This window comes from Lathamus discolor, chromosome 3, assembly GCF_037157495.1.
Source record: "Lathamus discolor isolate bLatDis1 chromosome 3, bLatDis1.hap1, whole genome shotgun sequence".
In the NCBI taxonomy this organism is placed as follows: Eukaryota; Metazoa; Chordata; class Aves; order Psittaciformes; family Psittacidae; genus Lathamus; species Lathamus discolor.
This window is the reverse complement of record NC_088886.1, coordinates 123,074,830-123,095,877: the sequence shown is the minus strand read 5'-3', so window position 1 is coordinate 123,095,877 and position 21,048 is coordinate 123,074,830. Positions and strand designations below refer to the sequence as shown.

Genomic DNA, 21,048 nt, shown 5'->3' with positions numbered 1-21,048 from the left:
TGGCAGTTGCAGCCCTGTGTTGATGAGAGTCCATCTGATCTCCCAACAGGGGTCACAGGAACCCTGGAGAATCTAGCTGCATGTGCAGTTCTCGTCAAAGCTGGTCTGATATTCCAGGTACTGTTTATTTTAGTAAGGTCAAATTGTCTCTCAGTGTCTATACCAGCTTCTTTCACTTAACGAAATTGTGGTTCGTCAGTTTTATTGATCAAATTGGTTGCTAATGAATTTGATGGACCACTTTTGGCAATTGCTACACCCACATTTGCTAACTTGACTTCACAGAGCTATCAAAAAGTTGTTCTGACTTCTCAGAGCATTTATAGAGTCTTTGTTTTCCCAGATAACCTTTCTTCCTCAGAGGCAAAGCCTCCTGAGACAGGTAGATGACAAGTACCTATCTGTTCAGAAGGTTTTAAGGTATGCTTAGCAAGGGCTGCATAGGTGCTGTGCAGCTACCTGCCTCTGATAATGGCATGCAGAGCTCCAACCTGGGTGTCCTGCTCAGCTTGCATCAGGGACATGCGAGAGATGCTGTAGGATTATCCTGCTAACCTGTACACTGAGCAGAGTTTGAGAACATGCCCTAGTTACCAAGCACCACACAAAGCTTGAGGGCAAATGAGCATGTGCTCCATCTCTTGTACTGAAGCTGCTCTGGAAATACCATGAGAAGAGAGAGCAGGGGAGAAGGACATTATCAGCCGGGTGTTTCTGTGCTCGCCTAGTCGGGGGCGTTGTTGTGCCTGCTTTCCACATCAAACATGACATTAAATAATTCCAGACCCAGGTCTAATCTGTCTTCCTCTTGCCCTTTTCAGGACACAAACTGTATCTTTATAGTTCTACAGGCAACCTGAGGTGAGCCCTGTTTCCTAGCAAGAAAGAGGTGTGTAGCAACAAGATGACACTCCATAGCTCTCCTGGTGTTCTATCCCTGTGCTGGGATGCTGTGCTGTGCCTCTTACTGAGCAGCTGAAAAGGAAAGGTAGGATGTCCATTAGCCTGTATTTCATTTCAGACTGAATTGCAACAGTTACCTGAAGGAAAGGAGAGGTCCAAGCATACCTGAGTGGTGAGAGCAGGAGACTCCTGCTCTTAGCCCCTCAGTAAAGGCAGGAGTGGAAACTATTGCTCTTGATGGCACAGCAGGATTGCTGATAATGGTTTTGTCTGGGCTTTGGTTGTGAACTCAGGGTTGCGTGACCAGCACAAGGTTGTTGTGAACTCAAGGTTCACAGAGCCAGCTCTGGCCTTTATGGCTCGTGTTGGAACTTGGGCTGCAACATGCAAGAAGGGATTTGCCATTAGGTGGGGAGGCCTTGTCTGGAGCCTTTTGAAGGCACCCTTGTAGCTAGGAGCAGCAGAAGCATGTATGGTAGGGTCCTGTGTTGTTGCGCTATTAACTGCTGTGCTGCCGGGGAGGGTGGTGGGTGTTAGATGGTGGCACACACAGCCTGGGGTGATTAGTTTCTGCTTATCTATAGTTGGATTTGATGGTTTGTGTATCATCAATTACTTTGGAAGGAGTGGCTGCCCTTAGGTGGAGACATGCTCTCCCTTTCCCCTGTGATGGAAGGGGTTTTGTTGTCTCAGCCTGAGCCTGTGGCACTGCTCAGCAATCATGGTAGCTGGGCTAAAACCGCACAAGTCTGTTCCAGTAGATGGCAATAGTTATTTGCAGGTGAAATTCTGTGTTTAAAGAAGAGATCTCTGAGCCCAGCTGCTTACAGGGGAAGCTCGCTTGCTCTGACTGTTCTCTACAGAGCTTTTTATTCAAATGGCACCTGTGCTATGCCAGCATTGCCTCTGCGCTTGTCAACACTGGGTTCTCACCATGCTGTAATTCCCACCACTTCCTTACCTGCTCTTCTTGGCACTGGCTTTCAGTGGGAGCTGTGGTGAATGGGGTTGGCACCGGCAGTGCAGCCTTGTCGCCATCGCTGCAAGCCAAATGCCAGGGCAGAGCGGGGCGAGTGGGGACTGTGGACTGCTCAGGGGCAGAAACTGGAAAACAGAACCTTGCTTTATAGACAAGCTTGCCTGGCTGTCACATGGCAGGAAAACAGTGCTGCTGCTGTCTCCCATCCCATCAGAAATTCAGTGTTCTCAGTCCCCCCAGCCCACCCAGGTGCTCTGGCTTTGCAAATTGAAAATCCTGGGACCAAATGGATCAAGAGAGTGTAATCTGAGGGTTTTCAGCTTAAAACAGCTGATCTGCCCTTTTTCAGGCTGCATCCCAACCTTTCTCTCCCAGTCTTCAAACTTGAAGTGATGGTGCCCTGAGGAGCAGTCAGAAAGGTTAACAGAATGAAAATACTTGCTCCATGGCATAGTTTTTGGCCAGATGCTGGTGCCCATGTGTATTGTGTAAAGCACAGACAGCAAGGCCGGGGATACTGGCAGTGCAGGGAACACATGTAAGAAATATGATGTGTCCCAAATGTATCATTTTATTACGTGCAGGCAGATACTTGAAGCAGCCAGCTTTGTGTTGGAGAGAAGTGGCTGAACACCTTAAAATTCACCAGAATGCTTTCGGGACAGGAAAAATGCATTTAGGGAAAATCGTTCAGCCTATCAGTGTGTGCAGCAACTTAAATGGGAGAGCAGAGCACTGGAGGCTACTGGATTCCTGCCCCTGGTAATACCCATCTCCAGATAGATAGTTTCCGAAATTGCTTGTATCAGATGATGTCCTAAATTGCATGATTATATAAGATAATATATAAAGTATTAAATAGTTCTTCACCATCTTTCTTACCTGATCCTTGAAGTATTTCATGGCTTTTTTTTAATGCAGCTATTTTCTCAGTACACTTACTTATAAAACCCCTCCTACCAGATAAGAGCTTGTAGGTAAGTAATTTGCTTCTTAGTTGCCTATGTAAAGTCTTCTCAACCAAATAAGTCAGTTGTCAGCTGCAGCTTATTGTTAGTTATAATTTGGGCTTCTGTTAATAGATAGCATTATGTGTAGCATTTACCTGTAAAGACTGGAAATGTTGTGTGGCAAGCAGAGCTGCTGCCTTCCAGGTGTCCTTGAGCGGACAAGTACTGAGGAACCTGGGGAATTTTTTGGCAAAGGTGGTGTGCTTTATAAACTACACACAATTTTTAATTATTTTTCTTTAAATAGGACATCATAGACACAGAATAATTTAAGCTGTTCAGTTATACCAGTGTATTTACCCACAGTGCCACGAGGCTTTGTCAGCTGTGCTGAGGCTACCCTTTCAGGGCAAGTGGGTGCACAAGAGGGACCAGGGAGATGTTCAGGGTGCAGCCAAGACCTTGCTGCTCTCTGTGCTAGGTACTGCGTAGCACCACTGTGGTCAAACAGCCACCTGTTGATGCTGGTCAAGAAAAGGATGTTTGCAGATTCAGTATCATCTCCTACACAGCTTACGTATGATCTCTTCACTAGCCAGGTGCAGCTAAAATAAAACAGAGACACTTTACCAGTGAAACAGTGTTTAATATAGTTAAATTACTTAAATAGATTTCAATTTCCATGGGAAATCATAACTGTATCCATTTTTGCAAGATCCAGAGTAAAGAGTGTGTGAATACCCCTTGAAATGATCATGACACACTGTCAACAATCACACCTAGAGATACGGGGGACTTGAAATTTCATTGACAACACAACTTCATAAGATGAATCAAAAGTTAAGAAGACCGCAGACTTTCATAAAGCAGAAAGCAAACCTAAAACCGAGTTTATGGCATGAAGGCAATGAATCTGGGTGTGCGCGCAAAAAGGATGGAAGGTGGAGAGGGGAAGAAAGGTATAACAGTGTGATGCAACAGAAATATTTTGCAAACCAGGGAAGATGTAAAGGGGCAAAAGTATAGTACAAGGGCAGACTTGGCAGTTTTACAGAAGTCAATATACTATACTTTTCAGAGGTGTTTCCTAGTGGAAGGGAGAAGGAAAAGGGGCGATGCCATTTAAGCTCACGTTTAAATGGCTTAATGCTTAGGTTATGCTCAGCAATATAGCAAATTAATCAAGACAGGCCCATGGATTTTCACTTATTCTTGTTGAGTAGGAAAAAATAAATCACCACCACCATAGTGCAATCATTAAGCTGTTAGTACTACAGTAATTCTGCCCTGAGAAGAGTGGAAAAGAACTTTATTAAATGTCAAAAGATTGGAGTACTTTTTAGTGCTAGCCAAATTCATTATCAAAACTCTCCCGTCATAGAATATAAAAAATATAGCATTTTTTAAAATTCTTTTTTTTTTTTAATAAAATATCAAGGGATTTTTCTTTAATAGTTAAAAAAGGTACATAAATGATAACAGTGAACTACTCATAAAGCCCCTACTAGTGATAAAGATGTCCAATACAATATCAATGGCACTGCATTTTAAGGTTGACCACCTCATACATATACACTTGCCATCATAACCTTTTTTGAAGATCACCTAATTCCTGAAAATTGAAAATCTGTGACTCAGTTTAAATAAGTGCCTTAAATACTACAAGAAAGTCAACTTGATGCTGCAGGACATAGTTCCTTGTAATGTCAAATGGCAGTTACAATATCAGACAACTCTCGTATCAGCAGGATTCTATTAAGACCATCTATGAAAAATCATTGTTTTAAACAAAAAGTTCAAATGAGCTAATTTGTTTTTCTTCTTATGAGAGCTCATGTTAGCATTAGTTAGAAGATTTGCTTAGAGCTCTTTCTGACATGTTTGACATGATACCGCCTCAGTAGCTAAAACTGAAAGGTCCTGTTTCCATTTGTTAAGATGCCGCCTTCTGCTTGAACGCTGCATGGAACAACTGTGTGACTACCACGTTTGGGTTTTTCCTCTTCTTTGGGGTTGTAGAATTTTCTGGATTTTCATCTTAAAATGCGTCTGATTCAGCCTGGAAACTCGCCTGTTTGTTGTTGGTTGATTGTATAGTGATAATCTGAAAACTGCCAAGTCTGTGTTCAGAGTATTATGCAGAAAAAAACTACACAAAAGTCTACAGGTTATATACACCTCCCACCACACCTTGGTGTGGCCAGCCTGCCTGCTAATTTATATATAATTTACAAAATATAGAATTTGGTATATCTGTTAGAGCTCCATGTTTTCAATATTACAAAATAAAAAATACAAAAAAACCCACAACAAATTTCAGGGGAGTTCCCCCCACAAAGTGTCTCTTGTTTACATCTAGTCTTTCCCATGTAAACTGATATATACCAAAGAAGAGCACAGAAGACTTTTTAATAAATATGGTTGTAGAGCCGTCATTCTTTATCTTGATCTTCCCCTTCATCAGATGTGCCAGGCTGACTCAGAAGAGCAGTCATTTAGCCAGGTAAAAGAAGGGAAAAGAGGGGGCCAGGGCTAGGATGTCTTTTCACACTAAACCATTACTGATGCCCTTTTAAAAGGCCTTTTTGTGTGCTGCAACAGTGGGTGTCAGTTTTGAAAGCCATTCAAAATAGCTAATAAAAGCACAGTGGTACACTTCAAATAGCTGGCAGTATGGGATGGAAACATTATGGGAGTGCAAATCCATTCCAAAATAATGCTTTGTAGTGAATCATACATTCCTTCAACCAAGTAAATGTTGTGTTGCGTCAATAAATACTTAAATAGCTTCTTAGATCATTCTGTGGTAGCAGCCTTTTTAAAAAACTCCAAATTTATGTCTTATCTGTGAATTCTGTAGTACACATCTTTGGTCGACTTAGCACTCAGCCAGGAACAACTCCAAGGTGGTTTCTTTCAATTGCCTTTTGTGATGGGCGGCCAAAGAGTTTGCTGATATCAGCTCTAGAGTCATTGTGTGAAATTCAACTGTGGTGCATTTTCAGCTTCACTGCCAAAAAGTGATTCTTCTCCAATTCACAATCTCATGTAATGCAAATTCCATCTTTGAGTGTTGCTTCAATCAGTGCTAACTAATTGGAGGCCCTTCATTTAGAAAGTAGGTGGTCATTTCTCCTTTGCCTTTGACCTTAATGACCCCTCGATATTCCAGCTGATAGTTGTTGGCTACTAAAACCTGGTACATGTCTGTGGTTACCTGCAGAATAAACAAGAGTAAGGAGATGCTTGTCATGCCTTCCACACAGTGTTTTCATTTGCTTTTGGAGTAATCCATGCACAAAATTAAAGTAGGATCAACTATTTCGTTTCTAAGTCAGTAGACTTTTCCAGATCAATCAGTAACTAAAAGGTTGGCACAAACTGCAGAAGAAATGCCGCCTTTGGAAACAGAAGCTACGTAAGTCACACATGATACACAACTGGGGAGGAAAGATACACAAGGGGGGAGGAATGCATTTTTTGAGGCAGTCAAAGGATAAAAAGAAACAAATGAGTCACATTTTTAAAAACACAGCTGGCAGTTCAGTCTACTCAGATGCATTCATTATGTCAGTGGAGGAGTGGTAGTAGGAAAACAGGTTAAGCGTATATTAAAAATCATCAAAAAATTACTTAGAAATTGCACAGTGGATGTGCAGTTTAGAAGGGGTCATTCAGAGGACTTTTTTTTGTGAAGGAGAAGGTAGCAGGCAATGAGAAGGCCTGAACAAATGAGATATAGATAACCTAGCCAGCATCCAAATCCTGTCTGCAAGGTCCACTCAAAAATAATCGCTTATGCTGCAGCATAACAGAAGTTTGAAGACCAGATTGCCTAACATTATTTATTTATTGCAGTGTATTTTCTCACCCCTTTTCAGGTGGCTTTAAGTATTTCCACTTCTGGCTTCCTGTGGCTGTAACATTGCTGCGCTGATTTGCTTAACTGGAACAAAAATTGTTCACAGACCATCTCATAGGAAAGTTTAAAGAGTGTTGGATAAATATTGATCCAGTTAACTGACAGCTTAATTGAAAAGAAGCATGGCTTCCCCTCTTAGGTTTTACATCAATTTAACTATTTTTATATCCCTCCAGTACTTTCCCAAGGAATGACAGTCTCTTACTGTGGACGTTGGCTTAGCCAACGTGGAACAGTGGAACCGAATCACTGGAAAGGTCACTGTCTGAAGGCCAAGGAGATATTTGATTACAAGATAGTTCCCATTAATCCCTGAAACCATTCTCTTTCTCTAGTTACATATCCCCATCCCACTGATGCCTGGATCCTTGCTAGCCTCAGAACACGTACAGGATTGTGAACAGCGAAGTGAATTACAGAAACATATCTGAGTCAAGTCCTTGAAAAATAAAACAGCCTACAGCTGCATGCCGCTGAACAGCAAAGGTGGCAGCATGAGTGAGTAAGCATCACAGCAGGACTGTTCTCATAGGGCCAATGAAGCATGTGGGGAAGGAAGCTCAGCTCAACACTTCCACCCAAAACCTGCAAGTTTTTGACTAAAGGTTGCAAAGTTGGTCAAGATTAAAAGGCAAAACATGATGGTACCACTGGCATTCCTCAGCTGGCTTTTCTGTCAGTACTATGTATGTATGTTAACTGTATGACATAAAGGAATAAAATGAAACCAAAATTCCAATTCAGATCGTGTTTCAAAACCTGTAAGTAAGTGACACAGGGCTGGCAATGTAAGTTATCCAGTGAATTTCTTACCTGAATCCTGTCAGGCACACCTGTACTGTCCATTCGGCTGGCTACATTCACTGTGTTGCCCCATATGTCATACTGGGGTTTGCGTGCTCCTATCACCCCAGCTACAACAGGACCAATATTGAGGCCTGGAAGGAGAGGAGGAAATCCCACAACTCTCAGATCCACATTAAGCTTGAGGCAAGTTATTTTTCAGACAACAAAATAACAACCTAAGGTTCATTTGTTCTAACTGTGCTTTACCTGACATGTAAAGCTATAGCCAGAATGTGTGGAAAGAAACTTGTAAGTTTCTTTAAAAAGCTTCTTTGATCCATTATGCCTGTCTGACTGGCAGAATGGGCTGGATCTGCTCAATCCAAAGCTACTCTCCAGTACCAGATAACAGGGTAAGGTTTATTTGCCGTCTGGCTGCCAAGCAAAGTGCAAACTTGGAAGTCAGCACACAGCTGCTGCGATGCTGGGCGCCTGTGACACAGCAGCCGAGCAGCTTTCCAGAACAAATACCACACTCGACATCATCACATTTCTTCTCCTTCTCCTGTTCTGTCTCTTTTCATTCCCTGACTGGAAAGACAATTTAATGTCCAAGAATGGCAGAGCTGAGGACCACAGAGGGTGTGAGCAGGGAGGACATCACAGGCAAATGAGCCCAAGTTCAGCTACCATTTGAGACCATGCTGTGGTAAGAGCACAAGTTCAGATGCCATTTGAGACCATGCTGTGGGTTCGTTCCCCATCTGCTCCTAATTCTCCAGGGAGCCTCAGTAATAACACCGCTACCCTAAAAAAGCTGCTCTGATGTTTCATAGAAGCCAAAGTGGTCATCAGACACAACATCACTGTACAGCTAAGGTAACATCTGTGGTTTTTACTCTCCATAAAATCCCCAGCTCAGAATGACTGCTACCTATCCTTAATCCCTTAAACACAGTGACATTACCTATCTTCATCTGGAAGTTGTTGAATGAATGTTCATTAATGTATTTCATTTGGTCCATTAACCTCATGGCAAAATCAGCCAGAGCTTTGATATGTGTCTTCCCTTCCTTGTCGTATGTGGAATCGTTGAGGCCTGATGCAGCCATATATGTGCTGCCGATGGTCTTGATCTTTTCCAGCTGCCGGAATTGGTCTTCACTTATTATCTGTTTCACAAGAGCAAAAGAAGTGAATAAACCTTGATAAACACATACATACCTGCTGGTAATGTCCTCGCCATATGTCATTCCTTGGTACAAGTACTACAAAGGACTGGGCAGAGCCTCTACTGCTCAAAATATAGGAAGAAAAGGACTAATCTATTCAGAGGAGCAACAAGGGAATGGAAGGGATTTTAATGTGAAAAAAAAGAATTAAAAGACTTCTAGAGTGAGGAGAAATGAACTGTGGCACAAGGATGTGGCACAGAAACATGGTGGGATGGCTCCTATGACTGGAGTGTTGGAATGGAAGGTTACAGGTTCTTTAGAAGACAGGCCCAGCAGGCAGGGATGGGGAGTTGCCCTTTATGTTAGGGATAGGCTGGAGAGTATGGAACTCTGTCTGGGGGCAGGTGAGCAGTTTACAGAGAGTTTGTGGGTCAGGGTTAAAGGGAAAACAGCCGTGGGAGACATTACTGTGGGGATCTGTTACAGGCCCCCTGATCAAGGAGAACCTGTGGATGAAGCTCTCTACAGACAGATAGGAAAAGCCTCACGCTCGCAGGCCCTTGTTCTCATGGGGGATTTCAACCACCCTGACATCTGTTGGAACGATGGCACTGCACAGCACAAGCAATCCAGGAGGCTCCTCAATTGTGTGGAAGACAACTTCCTTCTGCAAGTAATAGAGGAGCCGACAAGGAGAGGTGCCATGTTTGACCTTGTGCTCACCAACAGGGAAGGGCTTGTTGAGAATGTGGCACTCCAGGGCAGCCTTGGATGCAGCGATCATGAGATGGTCGAATTCAAGATCCCCAGGAGTGTGAGAAGAGCGTGCAGCAAGCTCACTGCCCTGGACTTCAAAAGAGCAGACTTTGGCCTCTTCAGGAGCCTGCTTAGTAAGGTTCCATGGGATATAGCCCTGGAGGGCAGGGGGGGCCCAAGACTCTTGGTTGATATTCAAGGATCACCTGCTACAAGCTCAGGAGTGCTGCATCCCAACTAGAAGGAAGTGCGGCAGGAGGGCCAGGAGACCTCCTTGGATGGATAAGGAGCTGCTGAGGAAAATTCAAAGGAAAAAAGAGGCTTATAAAAGGTGGGAGCAAGGACAGGCGGCCTGGGTAGAGTACAGGGATGTTGTCTGGGAAGCTAGGGCTCAGGTTAGGAAGGCTAAGGCCCAGTTAGAATTAAACCTAGCCAGGGATGTTAAGGATAACAGGAAGGGATTCTACAGGTACGTAGCAAACAAAAAACAGACTAGGGACAACATAGGCCCCCTGAGGAAGCTTTCAGGAGAACTGGCTACACAGAATTTGGAGAAGGCTGAGGTTCTGAATGACTTCTTTGCCTCAGTCTTCACTGGCAAAGGCTCTGACAGCACCACCCAGTTCTTAGAAGGCACACGCACACGGCACAAGTCCGTGGGACCTGATGGAATCCATCCGTGGGTCCCGAAGGAGCTGGCGAACGAAATTGCTAAGCCACTGGCCATCATATTTGAAAAATCATGGCAGTCAGGTGAAGTTCCCAACGACTGGAAAAAGGGAAATATAACCCCCATTTTCAAGAAGGGGAAAATGGAAGACCCGGGGAATTACAGACCAGTCAGTCTCACCTCTGTGCCTGGTAAAATCTTGGAGCACATTCTCCTGGAAGGCATGCTAAGGCACGTGAAAAACAACAAGGTGCTTGGTGACAGCCAGCATGGCTTCACTAAGGGGAAATCCTGCCTGACCAATTTGGTGGCCTTCTATGATGGGGCTACAGAATTGATGGATAAGGGTAAAGCAGTTGATGTCATCTACCTGGACTTGTGCAAAGCATTTGACACTGTCCCACACAACATCCTTCTCTCTAAATTGGAGAGATATCAATTTGATGGATGGACCACTCGGTGGATAAAGAACTGGCTGGATGGCTGCACACAAAGAGTTGTGATCAATGGCTCAATGTCTGGCTGGAGACCAGTAACGAGTGGTGTCCCTCAGGGATCAGTGTTGGGACCGGTCTTGTTTAACATCTTCGTCGCTGACAAGGACAGTGGGATTTAGTGCGCCCTCAGCAAGTTTGCCGATGACACCAAGCTGTGTGGTTCAGTTGATATGCTGGAGGGAAGGAATGCCATCCAGAGGGACCTCGACACGCTTGTGAGGTGGGCTGATGCCAACCTTATGAAGTTCAACCATGCCAAGTGCAAGGTCCTACACCTGGGTTGGAGCAGTCCCAGGCACAGCTACAGGTCGGGCAGAGAAGAGATTCAGAGCGGCCCTGCGGAGAAGGACTTGGGGGTGTTGGTCGATGAGAAAATGAACATGAGCCGGCAGTGTGCGCTCGCAGCCCAGAAAGCCAACCGTATCCTGGGCTGCATCAAAAGGAGCGTGACCAGCAGGTCGAAGGAGGTGATCCTGCCCCTCTACTCTGCTCTTGTGAGACCTCACCTGGAGTATTGTGTGCAGTTCTGGTGTCCTCAACATAAAAAGGACATGGAACTGCTGGAACAAGTCCAGAGGAGGGCCACGAGGATGATCAGGGGACTGGAGCACCTCATGTATGAAGACAGGCTGAGAAAGTTGGGGCTGTTCAGCCTGGAGAAGAGAAGGCTGCGTGGAGACCTCATAGCAGCCTTCCAGTATCTGAAGGGGGCCTATAGGGATGCTGGGGAGGGTCTCTTTGTCAGGGACTGTAGTGACAGGACAGGGGGTAACAGGTTAAAACGTAAACAGGGGAAGTTTAGATTGGATATAAGGAGGAAATTCTTTCCTGTTAGGGTGGTGAAACACTGGAATGGGTTGCCCAGGGAGGCTGTGAATGCTCCATCCCTGGCAGTGTTCAAGGCCAGGTTGGATGAAGCCTTGGGTGGGATGGTTTAGTGTGAGGTGTCCCTGCCTATGGCAAGGGGGTTGGAACTAGATGATCTTGAGGTCCCTTCCAACCCTAACTATTCTATGATTCTATGATTTCAATAAGCCACCGTCCTCCAGGAGCTCAGCAAGGCCCAACTAAATTCGGTCCAAATTGATTCGGTTCGCTCTGTCCACCCAGATTTTCTGTGACTTACTTCATCAAAATCGGCGATGATCTCGTTGAGCAGTCTCAGACACTCCACTCCTTCGTTGTTGGCCTCCAGCTCTACGTAAAACTCTGAGAAGTTGCTTATGGAGGCGAACATGACAGCCACACACTCGCAGGACTGGTAGTACAGTTCATCATTTCGCCGCTCCTGAGCCAAGAAATGGGCTGCCACGTCCTTCGGCAAAATGTTGTGGAGGAGGCGTCTGTTATAGGCCTGCAGCTCCTCCATTTCTTCTTTCTCTTCAGTGGCCTAGTTTAGGAAGGAGAGACAGTGATGTGCTTACTCTTTTGGTAACTTCTCTGGGGAGGAAAAAGCTGAGAATGAATTTGCAGGGAGTGCAGAAACAGAAGAATGGGGGAAACTGCAAAGGAGGGCAGAACCAGAGATACACAGAAACTTGTGTTTTGCAGTGGAAGATGGTCCATGTCTGTGTGCACACATGTACGTAAAAGCAGGCACAGAATAACACCGAAATCCGATGTTACTGTATTTCTGGGCTCTGAACTGGGTAACCTCTACAAGGTCTGTTCCTTTTTGGGGAACTCCACTGCCATCCTGCCGTTCAGAAAAACACACATTTGGCTTTCCCAGTCAAGCACAACAGGTTTCAGGAGGAAAAAGACCATCGCTAAAATCTGATTGCATGAGCGGCCTTAAATTATAATCCTCCCCCTGCACCCCCTAAATGCTCAGGTAGCTGTACTCTCCAGGCCTCACCTGATGAAGAGAGAAGGGATAACCTCCTCACATCTCTTAACTACATGTTGGCATAAGCAATAGTGACTTTGTGCTTGTGACTTTGCTTGTGGGTGCTGGTTTCTGAAACAGGACATCTGAAACTGGAAATAGAGTTAAGCGGGAAAGGACCCTTTAGAAAGTGGTATGTCTGGACAGAAGAAGGAAGATGTTTGGCTCTGCCTGGGGACACAAATGCTTTGGCCAGCTGAGCCCAGACCTGGATCAGGCAAGTCGGCTCATCCCTGCAATTGTAAATGAGGATAACAATGTTTATCTGCTTCCCTAGGAGCTTTAATTAATTGGTGTTTTCTCAGTGCCTCCTACTCAAACCACTGAGACCTGTAATTAGAATGATGTCTTGCCATCCAGAAGGTAAAATAATCTATATAAAAAACCTGCAGTCCTGCAGTCGCCCAGCTATGAGTCCTGGGCAAAGCGGAGACCTGTCCTACTTGCTTGGGAATCACATACAATGCCTCAGTATCACTCATGGACACAAGTAGTGAAAACATTAACACTGCACCCAGGGACAGGAGCACAGTGTGGCATTATCTGTAGTGTGCTGGTTACCCAGTGCTGCTGCCTAGGGGCTAATGAAGGCTGGGTATCAGGCCAGTTCCCACTGCTTAACAAGAAAGTGAATGAAAAATGCAAATGTGAATCTTTCACAGCCCTGAACACAGCAAACTAAAGCTCACTGAACTCTGGGAAACAATTCAGCAGTGAATATGAGCCTCTTACATTTACAGATTGTGTTATATTACAGGTTCTTGCAACAGTGACAGGCTCAGTTGCCCAAAGTAATTACCCTCGATCTTCAGATCTGTAACCCATTACTGTGGGGACCATTGAAAGTACATTTACAACAAACAAGGGGTTAAAGTAAATAACCAGGATAAGAAGCACGGAATATGCAAAGGACCACAGAAGAGGAGAGCCCAGGTATATGCCAGGTCCAGATTAAATTCAAAGGCACTTTATAATGCTCCTCAACTTGATAGAATAGCTCAGTAGTTTTGTATTAACACAAATGTTTCCTCCAACACAGCAAACACCACTAACCTGGAGTTTCCAGAGGAAATCAAGCCTTGCAGTGGATTCCACTTGCTGGGCATGCAGGTACAGTGCCAGGACAAAGACGGTAATGATGACAGGGGTCACAATCTTCAGCGCGACTCGTGTCACTGCTGGAGAGCTGCAGGCAACGGAACAGCAGAATATCCCAGTTAGCGTCAGAGTGGAGGAGCACAGCTTAGGCACGCTCCACAGTTCCCACTTCAAGGCTAACCAGCCTCTGAAGAAATGTCTTTTTCTTTCCCCTCCAAGCATGTGTTTGGTAAAGGGACGAACAATACCTGCAAAAAGCTGAGGGCTTGGCTCATAGGTGCTGATTTCTAAAGGAGGTCTTTGAAACTGGAAATTTAATCCAACTTCTTTAGAAGGGTTAGTAGCAATATAAAAGCCATAGAAAATGGCCACACATGCTAAGCCACCACCATGCTTGGCAAAACCAAAATGCTGACAGCTCTTCAGACTGTAGTCAATGTGTCTCCTGCACTGGCTGCCGCAGCCTCCTAAGTCTAGAACTGTTCTACACTTACTGTTTCTGTAATTAGTCACTTCTTAATGGCCTTTGTTTTGTAAGTATTCTGTAAGTTCAAAAAACCATTAAGACACATTTCCATTTCTTCTGACAAGCAGGCAAATAAAACCTGTTAAATCTGAATTACAGTTCTACAGGATGAAAACACTGTTTTGATAAAACCTTTGACTTGTAATTACAAGTAAGCTGTATGAGGTTGTCTATAAAGCAAGTTGACACAAGTCCCACAGGAAAGAGGAAGCTCTGAGAGTAACTACATGTGCAACAGGGCAGTATGCGTCCACTCACGGCATTTGCACTGTTGCACCAGGTCACAGCCATGCATAGTCAAATACCAGACACTGCTGGTGAGCCAGCATGCTGATATTGCACCTTGCGAATAGAAACTGCCTACCAACAAAATCCCGTAAAAATATTTCATGCCAAAGTGACTCACCACAACGTTCCATTTGCAGACACGCTGAAAAAAACCACAAACACAAGAGTTAGAAGGGTGTTTGGCTCCCTCCAGCACTCGTCATGTAACAGCACCTTTGCAATGTGCCACCTCTAACACTATGTGGGGCTATAGCCCTTTAGAAGCAGAAAACTGCAAAAAGATGGTGGTGGTGGTGGGGGAATAAAGGTCTGAGCTGCCCTCAAAACCCCAGAGTGGCAGTGCAATATGGTTAATGTGGTTAGAATATCTGAGAAGCATTAAGTGTCAGAGAATCATCTGGGATTTTAATGTCAGTGTGGGATGTAGTAGCAGGCAGGAGGATGCTTGGGCAGCTGTCAGTACTTCATTAGGTCAAGCTGGAAAATTTGACCTAAAGAAGGAAGCTTTGGGCTAATACCTTATTGAGGGATAGCTCCTCTCTTCCCCATTTATTGTAGCATGGAGATATGTTTAATTCCTTTAACTAGCACTACTCCCTTCTGCAAGTTACTCATCTCCAGTTTTGTGCCTAGCTATGGGTATCACACGAGTGCACTGAAGAAAACCCTTATGTGGCTTGCTATTACTACTTACAGTACTGTAGAGTATTTGTATGAAGCAGAGCTGCTGGAGAAGATGGAGGGTGTGCTTTTCCTACAGTGAGAGGATGAAAAAGAGCTTTCTGGTACATAGTAGCTGCCTGAGTTCCTGACTGATTGCTTAATGCTGCTGAGTTTCTTCTGAAGTGTGGGTGGCTGAGAACCATGTACATGGATCTTATAAAATACTAGTTAAGTGGAAAGAAAGAGATCAGTGGTAAAATTACTGCAGTGTCATTGATGCAATTACAGCTTTGCAGGCTACTAACGTGGTACATCTTTAGCCCAAGAATCTCACAGCTGTCTCGAGAGCTTCAGGCTGTAGTTTTCTGGGGCTGAAGGAACCTCTCGCTATAGAATCAGAGACACAAATCATCAAAATTGAAATAGCCAAGGGAGCCTAACTGGGCATAAAATTAAAAAGTAAAGCAGTGATTCTCTAACCTTTGTTCCGAGACATTTTCTACAGCTCCAAGCACGGAATTTCTTCTGACATGGATTTTGCAACCCACCGTTGTCTTGCATACAATCTCTTGCACGGTCTCTGGGCCAGCTCCAGCACAGAACATGTGAGTTTGGATGTGGACCCAGTTTGGGAACTCTGGCGACTGACTCCCACACTGAAGGCTGGATCTAGTTGGAGATGCTTCCCACGTGCAGCATGATTCCCCTACTCCCTTATATCACTGCCTGGCCAAGAACAACTGACAGTGCCCCAAAATCACTCTGCCTTATGATGGGAGCCTGGCAGATCTGACCCTCTGCACTGGGACTGCTGCTCACTGTGGGTGTTACATGCTCTAAAATCTTCAGTAGAGATTATGGAGTGCATCAAACCCAGTATTTACAGTGATGCTTTGGTAAGTGAAAATGCCCAATGCAAGCAGTAATGGTGTTACATTGGTTGCTCCCCCATGGGACAGACATTTCCAGCAGCAGATGGCTCTTTAATTACTGGAAGGCGACACGGGGACAAGCTCAGCAAATACACTCCTGCTCATTAAGTGCACATTTTTAGCAGGAAAGGTGGTTGATTTTGGGGACAGCACCCATAGGACAGAGCATCTCCCTTCTTACAGCCACTATGCCAGGGGACAGCCCTCTAAATTACAAATCACTGGGCAAAACTCTTTGGGCTACACTATGCAGGAGCTCAACTTGGAAGATCACATTGGTCAATCACATCTTTAAACCCAACTCATTAGTTTTATGTTCTGCATAGGGAAAAGGTAGTATGGTAGCGCTGTGCATCTAATCGTACTTCGTGTGTCACTATGCTGCTGTGTAGCTGCAGTGAAGTCCAGCAACTCCCAACATACTATACTCAGCTTTTCAGTTGCTTGCATGTTGGGTTGGTTTGTATATAGAAGTGTGAAGTGACATCTGCATTGCTTCTAATTAGTCAGTGTACCATAATGGCTGCAGAGCAGACAGTAATTATGTAGCTGCAAGGGACACCACACTAAAGTAGTATGAGGACATTTTGGTTTGTTTGGGATTTTTTTAATATCAGCTGGACAATAAGGTACAACTTTGAACTATGTGCTACATGCTGAGCTCCCATTCCCCACAGCACACAAATGGACCGCCAGACATCGGGACAATAAATAGCTGTCCGTGGAGCTCTCCAGACAAAACAAATTGTCCTGCTTTCAGACGGGATAGGGCTAACTTTCTTCCTATTAGCTGGTACAGTGCTGTGTTTAAGATTTAGTGTGGGAATAATGTTGATAACACGCTGATGTTTTTAGTTATCATTTGTTGCTAAGTAGCATTTATACGAAGTCAAGGACTTTTCAGCTGCTTGTGCCCTGCCAGTGAGAAGGCTGGAGGGGCACAAGAAGTTGGGAGGGGACACAGCCAGGACAGCTGACCCCAACTGACCAAAGGGGTATTCCATGCCGTATGATGTCATGCTGTGGGGAAACCTGGCTTGGGGACACTGCTCAGGGACTGGCTGGGCACTGGCTGACAGGTGGTGAGCAATTGCATTGTGCGTCACTTGTTTTGTATGTTCTATTATTACTATTAACATTATCATTATTTTCTTCATTTTCTGCCCCATTACACTGTCTTTACCTCAATCCAGGAGTTTTCCCTCTTTTACTCTTCCAGTTCTCTCCCTCATCCCACCAGGGCCGGGGGAGTGAGCAAGAAGCTGCGTGGGGCTTAGTTGCCGGCTGGGGTTAAACCATGACACAAATGTAATTTGTGAGAGATAATATAGTATCACAGAAAGCTATTTCTGGGAAAACATGCTAACCTTCTGCACTCTATTACTGACATTTGGATTGTGCAGTGATGTAAATTATACTTCTAAGTGCTGTAATTTTGCTTAGTGCTTGACTTACAAGAATGAACTGATATTTGGGATATAAAATGCTTTTATTTCACTAATTGTCTTAGAAAATGCTAAATAGCTTCTGCTGTTGGAATACATAACATCTACAAATAAAAGTAAGGAAACATTCTCCTCATACCTCCTCAGGAAGCTCCGTGGGGTTTCCTACGTAATTTAATTCACTTGAGTGAACAAAATGATTCAGGTGATTACTGCCAATAGCAATAAAAGCCACACCTCAATTAATTAGTAATGGGCACACAGGAATGCTAACATCATGGAATACCTACGTGAAGGACAGACGTGACCAGGTACATCTGGCTTGAATGTGTTAATGGCCATCAAAAAATTTGAGCAACGACACAAGCTATTTCATAACATACAAGATTGCACTGGGAAGAACCATAGGAATCTTCTCAGGCATCCTCCTGTCTAAGATAGGAGCAACCACAGCCGTCATCCTTGACAAATTGTTTCATCTAAATTGGTGCTTTCTAGATCTCTGATGGTTCTTTGCTGCTCTGGACTCTCCGTTATTGTGAACTGCCTTCTTGCTCTAAACTGGAAAACGTATTCCAGGTTAGGCCTTCCCACTCCCAAGAAAAACAATGGCCTACTTGTGCCTTACTGGCATCTCTCCTTACATATCTTAGCACTATGTTCATCTTTAGACAACACCATGATTCTACTGACTCACGTTCAAGTACAATTGTTACCTACAAGAGGAGATCATCAAAACAAGTACTTAGCACAACAATGCAACTCCCAGTGAGAAATGAAACTTGTGGAAGAGGGCGGGTTTGCGGATGTGCCAACTTTCCCTCCCTGGCGTGACCTTCAGGAGAGGGGTAATCATGTCAGTGGAAGAAGGTTGCCAACATGATTAATGTGTGATCTGGTGATGACAAACTACCTGTTGTAAGTAAAAGGGCAACTGTCAACTCCCGGTTAGCCCAGGCCCTTCTGTTGGGAATTGTGCGGAGACCAGCTATGATACTGACTTTTCAAATGTGGATATGTGTCCAACAGCAAGTGTCAGGTGATCACTAGCCAAACGACAAACACCACTATTCCACCACCCCATCTGGGTTTGCTATACCAGATGTCTGAACATCTCAGTGGTTCACTATCACATCCCTGAGCCAGCTCAGGTTTGTTAGAGGTTTGTTGGGTTTTGTCTTTCTTTTTTTTTAATTTTATGAGAAATGTCGTTTCTATATTGGGAGTGTAATAGCAGGGGAATGACTAACAGCTCCCCATTTCTGGGGATGCCAGTTATATTTTCTTGTTAGTAGATAGCTCATTAGTCGAGTTCCACATTAAAGAGACCTTAAAGGGAATGGTGTTTTGCTACTCCTCAGAGGTGGAGAGCAGCACAAAGACTTTAGTTTACAGCCATGCCTTCTCTGGTATCATGCACTTCCCATTCTTGCACCACTGCCTCAGCATTCCTATCCATCTAATGGCACACTGAAATCATTGGGTGAAAGAAATGATGTAAAGATTTTGGAAGTGAAAGGCACTTACTAGGTGTTAGCTGTAACCAGGAGATCTGCATTGTCAAAAAGGTTGACCCCTGGCACTTCCACAATGAGAACATATATAAATTCAATGATTAACATAAGGATCAGTTTTCCAATACAGCTGATCTGAAGGAACACAGAGCAGGCCAGGAGACTCAGTAAGACACTGTAGGTGAAGTACTGCATAAAGACAAAAAGGGGAAAAAAAAACCAGAAGAAAGATGAATGTCAACTGGATAAATCAAACTGAAAACAAAGGAAACTAAACAGAGGGATAGAAAGGGATTGGGAGTTATGTAGTTGAGCTGACTGAACATGTAAACCCGGGGCTGCCAGTGGAATTCTCCCACACTGCAAAAGATTTAAGTGTTAAAACTGAACTGATGGAGAGGAAGACTCTTGCATTCTTCATCAGGTGTTATTTGCTTAAGAGGCATAGGGCTCACAAGGTATACCCAAGTGTGTGATATAGGTTTGTCCCTTGACATAGATACCGAATTAGCAGAAAGCATCATCCAGTGGTGCTGGAATACTTTGCCCAGTTTTAGATCTGAATTCAGATATCTGCACAATATACAGGACTATGGGTATTAGCAATTCACCAGGACAGATACCCACTTGAGGCCAATTGGAAAGTACTGACCCTGCTGATGTGACATCAGCAATCCATCGGCAGGACACAAGCTGGACAAACTTTTACCAGTGCCCAACACAACGACTGTTTTTCTCCCAGCAGGTGCATATGTGGCAGTGGAGCTGTGGCAGCAGCTTCTGCCAATCTGAGAGCTGCATGCTTAGCATGATAGTGCTTTCAAATGAGACTGCATGTGCCATTTATGGCTCCTGCGAAACCTAGCATGGATGCAAAATGAGCAGAAGCACGTTATTCAGCTCATCACCTTCCTGCTGTCAAATCTGTGATTATTTAAGCTTCTACTCTGTCTGGACAGGCCTATTTCTGGCAAAAAAAGTGTATCAGGTGCCTGAGGCAATCCATCCTTTCAGTTAAAAGCAAGCCCCAGCTGAAGCACGATTATGTTCTGAGCTCATTTATTAATAGTTCATCGCAGATATATTAAACCAGAGAAAATAACCTCTGCAGTTTGTAACTTGATTCTTCAGTTTCTAGAAAATGGGTGGATGTTCGCTGTGGCTGAGGGGTAGCATCCTACCATTTGGGAACAACAGACAATGCCTGTACCAGGTCCAATATCTGCCCTGCAGAGCACAAGGGAGGGACTGCTCACTTAACCCACGGACCAGCAGGACCTGGTTCAAGGCTGCCATAGCACCCTCATCATGCAAAATGTTTGTTCCTTATTGCTTAAAATCCCTCTGCCCTGAGCCAGCATTCCTGACAACCTCGTGATGGGCATAGACTGTTTCTAGTTCTCTAGTGTGCCAGTTTTTGGTCCTGGGTGTTTCTGCAGACATACTTTGTCTTTGCAGGATTGAAAGTCAAAGTAATGGTGTTCTTAGAAACCTCACAGAATCAGATAGGGACCATATTCCTGTTAGGTTAAATGGAAACTGGTTCAGTGGGATACCAGGACTTCCAGCAGCACCTTCAACACCTGGATAACAGATCAGCCATAAATCTGTCAGGTCCCCATAAACCCGGATGACCTTGACAGCAGTTCTGCTTCCAATCTGGAGGGACTTTTTAGCTTTTCAGTTTCAGTAGACAACACATAGTGTCTGCTCAGAGAAAAGTCTTGAATAGCTATGTAACAACTTGTTTTTATGAACAATTTGGTCTGAAGAGGTAGGATTTGTATTTGTGAATTGAAGCAGACACTATCAGGGCTGCTAACCTGCCTGACAACAGAACCTACTTTACCCATAGGAAAAACAAGTGAAGTTTTTAATCAGGATGTACAACAATGGAGGGAAGGGTTAAATCTGTGACTAGACACTGTTTTTTAGTGAAGTGATTTTCAAGTTATACTAAGCACCCACAAACTCCTTTGAAATGACTTTGCAGGTCTGCATGCCATTAAGGGCTTCATGGAGAACGGCTATTTCTCCTGCTGCAGGCAGGATCCAG

At 44.3% G+C, this 21,048-nt stretch overlaps 2 protein-coding genes across 4 annotated transcripts in view; one reads left to right on the top strand and one right to left on the bottom strand.

Annotated features, from left to right (window-relative positions):
* The window catches only part of SEC22A (SEC22 homolog A, vesicle trafficking protein), a 33,738-nt gene extending 24,975 nt beyond the window's left edge, over window positions 1–8,763 (top strand). Inside the window, exon 8 of the mRNA XM_065671436.1 lies at window positions 7,090–8,763. Coding sequence (XP_065527508.1) covers window positions 7,090–7,185 — 96 coding nt within the window. The 3' untranslated portion in view covers window positions 7,186–8,763. The remainder of the gene's footprint in view (window positions 1–7,089) is intronic.
* ADCY5 (adenylate cyclase 5) overlaps window positions 3,458–21,048 on the bottom strand; it is a 228,165-nt gene continuing 210,574 nt past the window's right edge. For all 3 annotated transcript variants that reach the window (XM_065671431.1, XM_065671432.1, XM_065671433.1), the window contains 7 exons: window positions 19,006–19,181; window positions 14,557–14,580; window positions 13,580–13,712; window positions 11,765–12,028; window positions 8,508–8,712; window positions 7,568–7,692; window positions 3,458–6,049 (listed from right to left, as the gene is read on the bottom strand). In XM_065671431.1, coding sequence (XP_065527503.1) covers window positions 5,921–6,049; window positions 7,568–7,692; window positions 8,508–8,712; window positions 11,765–12,028; window positions 13,580–13,712; window positions 14,557–14,580; window positions 19,006–19,181 — 1,056 coding nt within the window. In that variant the 3' untranslated portion in view covers window positions 3,458–5,920. The remainder of the gene's footprint in view (window positions 6,050–7,567; window positions 7,693–8,507; window positions 8,713–11,764; window positions 12,029–13,579; window positions 13,713–14,556; window positions 14,581–19,005; window positions 19,182–21,048) is intronic.